The 12,094-nt window shown below is 36.8% G+C and overlaps 1 protein-coding gene across 1 annotated transcript in view; it reads left to right on the top strand.

Moving 5' to 3' along the window:
• TTLL7 (tubulin tyrosine ligase like 7) overlaps positions 1 to 12,094 on the top strand; it is a 128,014-nt gene that overhangs the window by 109,205 nt on the left and 6,715 nt on the right. The window contains 1 exon segment of the mRNA XM_032494673.1: positions 3,601 to 3,774. Within this exon segment, the coding sequence (XP_032350564.1) occupies positions 3,601 to 3,774 (174 nt within the window).

Genomic DNA, 12,094 nt, shown 5'->3' with positions numbered 1-12,094 from the left:
AAAATCTTGGAAAAAAATATTATCTAAATAACTCACCTTGATTCCTGCCTCTGGCTGTCAACATCCCAATCATAAAACAAAACGAATAAACCGTTCCCTGTCCACCTCCAAAAACGTCAAAGAGTATCGTAGATGTTTGTGGCAGGCTTTCCTAGACTTGGCCCGGGGCTTTCCTGGTGCCTCACATAGAAGGCACCCTCAGCCCCCTCTCTCCTGCCCTTCCGGGCTGCTGAAGCCCATGCTCCGTGAGCCCTGTCCCGTGCCGCTCCTGGGGGTGTCAGTCACGATGGCGCCCCGCATCTGAGCGTGCTGTCTCCCAGGGAATAGCTCTTGGAATTTTCATGAATAAAATTATCCACCATGCTTTACTGAGACAGGGAAAGTCTAGGTGCTGTGGGCCTCATACTCAGGTCACAGAGCTAAGGAAAGGTGACCAAGGCAAGTAACAGTGGAGCTGAGACTTGCAGGAAGAGGAAGAAGGAGAGGTTGCCCAGGGAAGTAAAGAGGAACAGGTAGGGGTGGCACCGGAGAAGGAACGTACGGTTTGGAAAAGCCCTCTGTCCACTCAGAATCCTGGTATGTAGACCCCCAAAGAAAAGAATCTAGTTCGGACCCTTTAACTAAAGACGTTTTCATGTGGAGGTTTGTCACAGAAAAGCTTTTCTTCCAGAGTCGTAGGCAGAGAAGAAATTGTAGGGAGTGCTCCGAGGCAGCAGTCCGCTTCCAGGCTGAATCACATGCCTGCTTGAAAACGTGTGCATAACAGACAGATGACGTTCAATGATGCGCACCTTGCTTTCTTCATCTCACGTTCAGCTGGACGTGTCATTGTTGGTACTTTTCTGCTCATTAATCTTTCGGTTGCTGATGCCCAGTGAGGATAGTCCACGTGTGTTTTCACTTCCCTTTCTGCTGCTTGGCTCTGGGCCACTCCGTCATCCGTTGGAACTACCAGCCCAGGAGAAAGAAGTGACTCAGTTTCACTCTTCAGAGAGCTGCTTTCTTAAATATTTTGACGAGAAAGGAGGTGAAAATGACTGGATTACTGGATAATATGAGGCTTTTGGAGTCTCTGGGTTTTATTAGTCATTCCCCTTTGTTACCAGAGGCATTCTGTATTATGTATCTTATTGTTACCTTATTAGAAAATGTCACTGAAAGTAATTCCCTTTCGTATTTCTGAGATTAGAGAGTGCCAGAGGGAACTTCTAACCATTTAATTTTTCTTTTTGAATTCATGGATTTTGGCCCTCCCGTTTCCTTGGAATTTAGATTCAGAAAGGCACTGGTATCTTTAATCATTTCTCCATCCTTTCGCCTTCTTAAAAAATGTTGTGTCAGTGTTGAAAATTGATACTGTAGTGTTCTCGAGACATTTCACACTCAGCTGTGCTAGGCAGTGGGTAGGAGGTGGCAGACACAGTTCTAATACACTCGGTTTGAATGATAAGTTTCCTTTGTGCAGAGGGGGTGCCATTAGCCTCGCACCAAATGAAGCAAGTCCTGTCCATGTTCTTGTTTCTTTCTGAGTGGTTCTGGTGTGCTGACACCTTAAACATAGGTTAATGGAGTCGAGTGTGGTCTTTGGCCCGTGGTGGTGAACATACACACCAAAATTAGGCAGAGGACCTTGATTCATATGTTTATTTTAAATAGTGAAGGGGCAATGAGAGAATAAGAAACCAAAGCTGCTCATTTTAAAACTCACATATTACTCAGAATGTTACATCAAATTGAAGTGTTATAGAAGAAGGGCCTATGTCTTTCTTCCATTTTATTTGCTCTTTCTTTACTTTGATGCTCCAAGTTAGGAAAAGAAAAATTACCATGATGTGAATGACTCAATAGTGGGTCTATCAAATGGCTCCGAGTATCAAAAGATAAATATATCCAGATTAATAGGGGAAGGTGATGATGGAGGAAGAAATACCTAGAACACTAGGGAAGAGAAAAGAGAAGTGCTCAGCAAACAGTGAGAACACAGGATGCTTTTCTTTGTGTATTTACATTTACATGAAATTTTCATTTCTCTGAACTCAGGCATGTAAGGTTTGCTAGATCAAGACATTAATTATAAACATTTTCCTTTATTAATTGGTGTTCTCCAGTATTTTTCTTGATCATATTAAATAAATTGGAGATATATATATATATATGTGTATATATATATATATATATGTATATATATATATATATATACCCACACATGCAAATACAGATAAAGAAACACATATATCTAGGTTTTCTTATATTTCATAAATTTTTATTTTAAAAATAAAATAAACATGTTAGTTTATTTAACTAACATATTACTGTTTCTTGAATGAAAACAACTTTTACTCCTTTTAAAATAATGAAACAGTATTATATTTAGTCCTAAACATCTCAGAACATGGAAGGAAATTTACTCCTTTCAATCTACTTATTTGACTCATTCCCTTTAAGAAAACCTGTCATTCACTGATGACACGCTGTCTTTTGGGGGCCATGTTTCCCCTGAAAAAATAACTGGTAGCCTTTCTACTAAAAAATAACCTTTCTGAGTTTCTAAAGCATTTAAAAAAAAATTCCAAAGATATCAAATATCCACAGAAGATTGAAAATGAAGTCTCTGACTTTCCCTTTGGGAAGTACAATTCTTCAGAAAAATATTTTCCTTAATATATATTTCTTTCTGAAAATCTACTCTTCTCTCTCTGAAGGTTAAATGAATTGGTTTATGTAAAATGAGACTTGAACTATTACCCCGTCTCAAACCAAACTTTCCTCTTGAGACTTGAAAAGTTTTGTTTACAGTAGGGAAATGTCTCTCTCTCTCTTTTCTCTCTCTTTCTCTCTGTCTTTTGGTGGTGGTGGTAGAGGGTGGTAAGGTGTTTCCTGATCTGGGCCATGACAGTAAACTTAGGAACTGTAAATACGTATGTCTGTACACACACACATATTTAAATGTACCAGGAAAGTGTGCATTGCTGCCTGCTGTGCAGTAAGCTGAGTGCATTGAGGGAGGTGGTCTTTGGGGCCGCAGTCGGGCAGTATTTGCTGAGATTACATTCCTTCCACAGTATCAACCCTGTGCTCTAGGACATAGTTACATATGAAAGTGTTTTAAAAGAAGTGATCATAATCAAAGATTTAACCTAAATTCTCCTAGTTCAGGGAGATCAAAAATTAAGTTGCACCAACTCTTTAATTCATTTCCGGGATCATTAGTAATGTAAAAGTAAATATAGCTTCCTAGAAAGCCTGAATTCCTAGAAGACCTAACTTTTCAGAAATTAGCTCAGTATTTCACAATTACTTGAATACAGAGTAACTCCATTTTTAGGAGGTGTTGGGAGACCATTCTGTTAGCTACCCAGAGTGAGCAGTAGTAAAGTCTTAAAAGATATGAATCCTATGTTGTGTGTGTTTGTTTGTTTTTTTTAACATGAAGAGTATTTTCCAAATTTGTATTTACTTTCTACCTTTCAACCATCTGTAGTCACTTCCAGCGTGTGAGGCCATGTCTCCTTTTCTTTATTGGTCTGTTGCCAGGTAAGTGATATAGCTGGTTGCCATTTTAACAGCCACATGAGGTCATGTCTGTTTCCATGCCAACAGATCCTCCTGGGAGACTATTTTCAGTAAAAGCCCGGAGGTGGTGACTCCTTTGCAGCTCCAGTGCTGCCAGCGCCTGGTGGAGCTCTGTAAACAGTGCCTGCTAGTGGTTTACAAATATGCAACTGACACAAGAGGATCGCTCTCAGGCATTGGTACTGATTGGGGTAATTCCAGGTACTTGTTTACATTCCCTAGACCCTGTGAGATTTATATAAAGTAACTCCGCAATGCAGCTTGCAATTCAAAGTCTCTTTTTGTTTCTATGGCCGGAGAGAAAGTGAAAGACTGAAACTTCATACATGCTGTAATCTACAAAATACTTTTAATTTGCATAATCTTTGCCTTTAAAGGACTGAACGAGGACAGCAGTTCATGAAGGTGACAGAAATAACCTACATGGAAATGAAATTATTTGGCTTATATACTTTTGCTTTCAAAAGCCATTTAAGAACCTCCAAAATGGTAATAAATTTAACTGTCCCCCCCCCCCCCGATAGGGATGTTTCAAGATTTATCCTTTATCCCAATATAGTTGAGAAGATGCCTTTAGTTGAATTTTTATTGTTCAGTGTGCCTCCACTAGTCCCTTCATCACCAAACAAATCTGTGGGAGGTGAATTTTGTTAAGTTCCACTTAAAAATTGGATTTTTAAATAAATACTGTCCAGTTCAAATAGGTAGCTTTCCAAAAGTATGAAAATATTGTTTTTAAGTTGCAAAAATACACAAGAGTAAACAAGAAGTTCATTTTAGTACTTCTCAAGACAGACGTGATTCCCGTTAGAGTTAAAGGTGAGTGTGTGACTTCCAGTGTGTGTGGGTTGTAGTGCTGTCAGGACGGAAGAGAGTAAATGATGACTTTGAAAAACTAAGTGACAGTTAAGAGATAACAGGCCCTGCTAACAGTTGAATAGATGGTGAGGAAAATGGAGCTACCACAGCTTGGGTTTTGTTTTTGAAACATCTAAAACTTGATCTGTTTATGAAAAAGATCGCAGGAAACATAATGTAGCTAACTTTCTACAAAACTTACCAGCAACAGCTTGGAGTACTTTTCACAAAAAGTACTGAGAGGTGTATTTTTATTCTGTGTGTGTCTGGTATTCTGTCACTATACTGTTGCAGTACTTTTAACCTATTTTAACTCTTCCCCCTGCAAACAGAAGCTGACTGATCACAGAAATGGTAGCAGTAAAGTTAGTCATTAATATTAAAAATATGTAAATACCGAAGCTACATTCTACTGTGTAATTGTTTGACTGAAGTAAATTATTGAATAAGGCTTATATTACCTTCATTAATATTCCCATGTGGTTTAAAGAAAGATGTCCATCTTTAAGACATAACAACATAAAAATGAAGAGTTTCTAGTTAAGGAATGATACTCCAGGGCCATGGTCAGGAAAACTTTAAATTCCAGTCTAGGAAGGATGGTTTCAAACTGTTTAATATCACTCTCACAATTTCAAATTTCATAATGCATTTTCTGTTGAGGGATCTTGTAACTTTTGTGAGTGAGCAAAATAGGATGAGTCTTCTTCTGGAAGAAGAAATTATACCTTACAGTTGCTTCAGTCCTTTTTCTTTTCTTCCCCTTCTGGTGGTCAGAAGAAATATTCCTCATCTTGGAATCTGGAGTTCTGGACTTCTGATAAATGTATGACCCCCGTATAGTGATTAAAAGCATTTTAGGGGAAGGGAGGCCCAGTAAACACATCCTTCATTCCTACTCAGGTTCAGAACCATTTAAGAGAGAAATGGAGGAGTCAGTCAGATGATCATCAAAATATAGCTTCAAAATATACTGAGAAAAGCTATTGAGGGGCAGGGTGCAGATATGAGTCAAATCAGTTTTCCAGCATTGAATTCCAGAATTAAACATATCCATCCAGGTAAAGACAGAGCCAGATCAACTCAAACCTTCCACTAGGATTATCCCGTAAAGTCCAGTTCTGTTAGTGTTGGCAGGAGAGCAGTAAGAATGCATCCTTTCTGCAGATAGGCTGATCCAAAAAAAGAAAGGGGCGGAGTGAAGCATGCCTGGTTCTTTCTTTTAAACCTGCAGATCCGATAACTCACTTCTGGTCAGAGGCCAGAAAGTTTATACTGGTGGAAATTTTATTTGGAAACACAAGGAGGAGAGAGAAATAAACATGTCCTCCTACTATATAGCTGTTAAAACCCAAGTCAGTGTCACATTACTTTAAAGACATGGAAAAAGTGGCCATATTTTTCCCTTATAGATTTAGAAACCTATAGCATTTTACTTTATATCTAGGAATCAATTAATTTGATATTTGTCAATAGATTGATACACTTCATTTATGAATTATACTTAATGAAGTATAAATATATTAATAAATAAATGTAAATATCCCTAATATAAATAATGTACGAGGTATACCTAAATATTTTATGAGGACTTATAGATTTGGCTAATTTATCTGTAAAATTAAGAGAGAAGAAAATAGAGCTAACATCAGTCAGGTTCATGGACCATGTTTACCTTGAACCCAGATCTGCAGGTTGTTTCTTAAGAGGCTTTAAAGTGTATGTGGCACCTATTACATGAAGCAGAGTGGCCTTCAACCAAGCAGTCTCAGGGAAACAATAATTTAATAGGCACACCAGCTAAGAAGCCATTTCCCAGAGGTGGTGTGCTCGTAAGGAAGCAAACATAATTGATGTTTGCACCCAGATGGTCGTAACTGTACCTGTATCTGTATCGATAGCCGTGTCTCCAGGATTTTAGAGTTCTTGGGACCAGCTCAGTTTTCACTGTAACTAGACTCATTTGGGAAGTTTGGGGATCGTCAAACAGTTTTCAGTCTCCTGATCTCTGAGTTACTGTCTTTCATGGACTGAGCTTCCATATGAGCTCATTTCCATGGCTAAAAATATTTTCCAAATCGCGCAGTTAGGACTTCTGCCTTTGGTAATAAAGCACGAGGTATTTGGACAAATCCTCCTTCTGATGACAACAAGGAAAGCTGGACAAACTGCCAGACATGTGCTTGACAACATCAGAGCGTTAAAGCCAGGGACTTGTTAGTGAGTACTTGTTAGTACCGAGTACTGCTTCTAACAAACTCACGGGCTTAAGGAAAAGCAGCAGGGGTTCAGCCCCTGTCAGAGATCGGGATCTTGATAAACACCGTCAACTCCTACAAGTAACAATGTTTTGCAAAGCAAAAATCGACAGAATTACAAGGAAAAAGTGGACAAATCTACAACCATAGAGGGAGATTTTAATATATATTCCTCAAAAAATTAAAGAAAGAACATTTTAACAATATGATTAACAGACAACTGTCATATATTAACAATGAATTCAGTGGCCTCAGAATATAATACAACAAGCACACCAGTATTTTTTTTTTAATAAAAGTCAACTATATAGTGGAGTAATAGAACATATTTCAAGAATTTTCAGAAGATTGAAATCACGCAGAGTATTGTTTCTCATCACATGCCATTAAAGATAACAAAATATGACCAGAAAAATCCATCTGGTAATTTTGTAAGAAAACTTTATATGAAAATGTGAACAATTCCATGCTGATAAAATTGGTAATTTAGATTATTAAATTGACAAATCCCTGTGAAAACACATATACCAAAAATGACACAAAAAGATACAAAAAGTCCTAAATTGTCTTAACTATTGAAGAAACTGAATCATTAACTAAAAGCTTTTCTACAAAGACCACTCCAGGTTCAGAGGTCTGTGCCAGCTAATTCTATTAAACCCACCCAGAGAAGAGAGAAAAGGAGGGGACGTTGTCCAGCTTGTTACACGGGACTACCATACCTTTGATATGAAAACCTGACCAGGACATTATGACAAAGGATAATGACAGTTCAATCTCACTCCTGGACATAGATGCAAAAATCTTAAATAAAATATTAGCAAAATGAACCTGGAGACTTTAAGTAGGATAATGTATCACGACCAACTTTGTTAATCGCATCACTTTAAGGGTACAGTAACATTAAAAAGTGATCGATGTAATTTTAGTAGAATAAAAGATAATTTAAAAATGTACAGATAAGTCACTTGATAGAATTCAATTTTCATTCATGCCTTAAAAAAAAGCTTACAAGCTAGATGCAAAAGGGAAATTCCTTAAGCTAATAAAGAATACAAAAATCCTATAACAAACATATACTTCACGGTGAAATGCTGAAGGCTTTCTTTTAAAGGTGAGAAACAAAATCAGATTGTCTCTCACTACCACTTGTATTTAGCATTGTGCTGGAGGTCCTAGCTGGTTCAAGGAAGCAAGCCAAAGAAGTAAAAGGCATTAGATTTGAGAGAAAGAACTAAAACTCATTACTAGTGGATATGATTGTGTTAATAAAATCTAAATAAATCTAGAGATGAATTACTAAGTAAATTTAATAATTTTGATGAAATCAAAGTTGAGATAAAATCAATTTCATTTTTCTATGAAAACAGGTTATGACTTTTTAGATACAATATCATTTCTCAATATCACCAAAGAATAACTAATACTTAGGAATAAATGTAACACAAGTATATAAGAACGTTTTGCAGGAAAATGTAAAAGATGGCAAGATATACCTTATTCATCATTGAACTCAATATTGTCAATATGTCAGTTCTTCTCAAATAGTTCTCTACATCTATAAATTCAATGTAATCCTCACATAAATCCCAACTACTATTTTTGGAGGGCACAGAATTTAACCAAAACTTGTTCTAACATTTATACAGAAAAGCAAGGGGCCAAGAATAGATAAGACATTTTTGACATAGTACAATACAGTAGTAGGGTATATTAACTATAGTGTACTGAGACTTATAATAAAGCTAGAGTAATTAAGACAGTATAATATTACCAAACAGATAGACAGATAGACCAATGGAACCATTCAGGAAGGTCATAAAAAGACCCAGGCATGTGTAGAGACTTGATTTATGACAAAAGGGGGACACTTAATTTGTAGCAAGTGGGAAAAAAGTTTGTTTAAATAAATGATTCTGGGGCAATTGGGTTTCCAAATAATAATAAAAACAGAAACTTGACTTTGCTGACATCATATACCAAATCATTTCCAAAGAATTGAATATACAGATGTGAAAGGCAGAACTGCAGATTTTAGAAGATAATATAGGAGAATGTTTTCAGGTTCCTGAGGTATGTAAAGATTATAAAATATCAGACTGAATGGTACAGATCATAAATGAAAAGATGAATTTTACTATATTAAAATTAAGAACATACATTCATCAGAAGACCCCATTAAGAAGGTGAAAAAGCAATCCACAGAATCGAAATAGATATTTGCAATCCATGTAACCTATAAAAGATGGTGATGCAGACTGTGTAAGAGGGCCTACAAATTTCTAAGAAGAAAATAGAACATTCTATCGAAAAATGGGGAAGATACTTAAAGAGGCCCTCTTCACAAAAGAGTTTTTTTTTTTTTTTTTTTAAGTAGTAAACATTTGAAAAAAAATTTAAAGCTAGTAATCAGGGAAATGCAAAACCACAAAACCAGTGCATACCCATCCTGCAAACCAAGAGGTAATGAGGCTACAGAGTAATGGGAACTCTTATACGGCTGGTGATAGTGAAAATTGATACCTTTTAGAAACAGTTTGCCATTACTTACTAAAGTTTACCATTTTCTCAGATATTCTATTCCTAGTAATTCTGAGCACAAACATGTGCCCATGTGCACCGAGACCATTATTAGAATGATCATAGTAGAATTTATTTATAATAGCTAAAAATTGGAAATAACCCAGATGTCTATTTATGGAAGAATGGACACATTTTTGGGTAATATTCAATCAATGGAATATCACACAGCATTGAAAATGAACAAACTGCATGCATATGTAGCAACATGGATGAGTCTCAACCAGAAAGCTGAGCAAACGAAACCAGACCCAAAGGAATACATACTTCATTCCACTTACTTTAAAATTTAAAAACAGAGAAAACTAAATTATGTTGTTTATGGGATGTGTACTTGGGTAGTAAACAGGAAATAATTACCATGAAAGTCTGGATAGTGGGTCAGTTTATGGGGAAGAAGGATGCTGTTCTACAGGGCTCTGGGGTGCCAGGAATGTTCAGTCATTTAACCCGAGGACCAGTTATATAAATAATCATTTTATACTATTCGTTAAACTGGACATTTATGTTTTGTGCACTTTCTGAATGTGTGCTATACTTTACAATTAAAAAGTTTTAAAAATCAAGTTAAACATGGTAGCATTATGACCTTAGGCTGAGGTAGCTTGATACACCTGTCTCAGATCAGGCATGGTCTTGCTAATGAGGCTGATGTTCATAACACATAAATAATAATATTTCACCCATATGCACTGTTTCCTTGGGTCCGTACTCTGTGAGACAGGCATGGCAGAAACTGTCGGATTCTTTTCATCCATGTGAAAACTGAGCCCAAAGAGATTAAATATCTCATCCAAATCCACATTGCTAGCATATGACAAGAAGTGGGACTTTGAAACTAACACTCCCCCCCAAATCAAAATTAAACCCACAATACGATGCACTAGCTTATTATAAAAAATGCAAAATCATAAATGTTGGTAAGAATATTGAGAAGTTAGAACCCTTGTGGAAGCTGGTTCAGAATATAAACTGGTGTGGCTGCTGTAGATAACAGTTGGGCAGTTCTTTTAAAAAGTTAAGTACAGAATTATCGTATGGCCCAGCAATTCCATTCCTATGTGTATACCCCACAGAACTGAAAACAAGGATTTAAACCAATACTTGTACCCCAATGTTCATAGCAACATGAATCACAGTAGTCAAAAGCTGGAAACCACTCAAGTGTCCATCAACAGATGAATGGATAAACAAAATGTGATACATACATACATACATACATACTACAGTGGGATGTTATTCAGCCTATATAAAAAGGAATGAAATCCTGCTACAACATGGATGAAAGCATGCTAAGTTAAATAAGCCAGACACAAAAGGACAAATATAGTATGATTCCACTTATATGAGATATCTAGAACAAATTCCTAGAGACAGAGAGTAGAATAGAGGTTACCAGGGACTGAGAGGAGGAGGAGGAAATTGGATTTACTGCTTAATGGGTACAGAGATTCTGTTTGAGATGTTGAAAACATTCTGGAACTAGATCGTGGTGATGGTTGCACAGCCACTGTGAATGTATTTAGTGCACCGAATTGCATACTTAAAAATGGTAAAAAATAGAAGTTTCATGTTATATTTATTTTACCACAACTTCTTAAAAATTAAAAAAAAAAAACACAGCACAAATATTGTGATGAGCTTTATTTACCTTGTGTTCTCCAAACCAAGGAGCTGAGTTTATTCTGGGGGGATCAGGGGTCCTGGTCTTCCTCCAGGAAGATCTCAAAGGTGAGTGTAGCTTAAGGTTCAAGGCCAGTTACTTACCAGTCTTGAAATTCTTCACATTCTAGGGATTCTCCATTCTCAGCAGTAAGCTGGTACATGGCAGACCACCCAGTTCTACATCCAGCAGGAGTTAGACACATGCATGGCTTGCATTTACAAGATGGGCATGTGAAGATGTGCACACCTAGTCTCAGGGATGAGGGGTGAGGGTCTGTGTGTGAAGCAGACAGGGTCGTCGAGGTGTTTCTCCTCGGTATGAGTTAGCTACAGGTTAGCTATTTTTGTACATCAGGAGTAAGCAAGAATGAAAATAAAGCTGTAAACGTCACGTTTTTGGTGCTTTACCACCAACTCTTTGATACAGTCTATAAATCCACTTTCTAGAGATAATCTTCCTGCTAAAAATATCAAATTGTGTTATATAACTTCATTGCAAGGAATATTTCAAAAATAATCCTCGATGTTCAGCTAGTGTGGGATCTCCCAAGAGATATTAGTGGTGATATTAAGGCAAATAATCCACTGTGTTTCCCTGTAATGCTTTAAAATATCCCACAGCACTTGCTTTAGGGAAGCAAAGTGTTTCGTCCAATGTGATTTAATATGCTTTTTTTTTAGTTCATACTGAATTTCTCCAAGTCTTAAGTAAGTTTCATTTTAGCCATTTCTGCTTCCATTATAAAGTTTAGGTTTGTGGGTGTATAATATTTTTCTACTTTCTAGGTTATTTTACACTTTATATTTCTGAAAAAAATTAGTATAATCATTGTACCCATTAGTTTTAAACTTGGGATTCATACACAGAAGACAATAGAGTTAATACAGTGGCTGGGAGCACTGATTCCGCAGTCAGCCTGCCTGGATTTGAATCCTGGCTCTGCCGCTTAACCAGCTATGTGACCGTGGGCAAGGCATTGGATTCCTGTTTATCTCTGATGTATTCATCTATAAAATTGAGCTGATAACGAAATCTACCATATAGAATTGTTTTGAGAACTAAATGAGTTCTTATACTAAATAACTAAATAATATTTGTAAAGCAATTAGGATGGTGCTGTAGCACACAGGAAAACACCATTTAAGTATAAAACAGTGTT

Source organism: Camelus ferus, chromosome 13 (assembly GCF_009834535.1).
Source record: "Camelus ferus isolate YT-003-E chromosome 13, BCGSAC_Cfer_1.0, whole genome shotgun sequence".
NCBI lineage: Eukaryota > Metazoa > Chordata > Mammalia > Artiodactyla > Camelidae > Camelus > Camelus ferus.
This window is presented reverse-complemented; position numbering and strand designations above follow the sequence as displayed.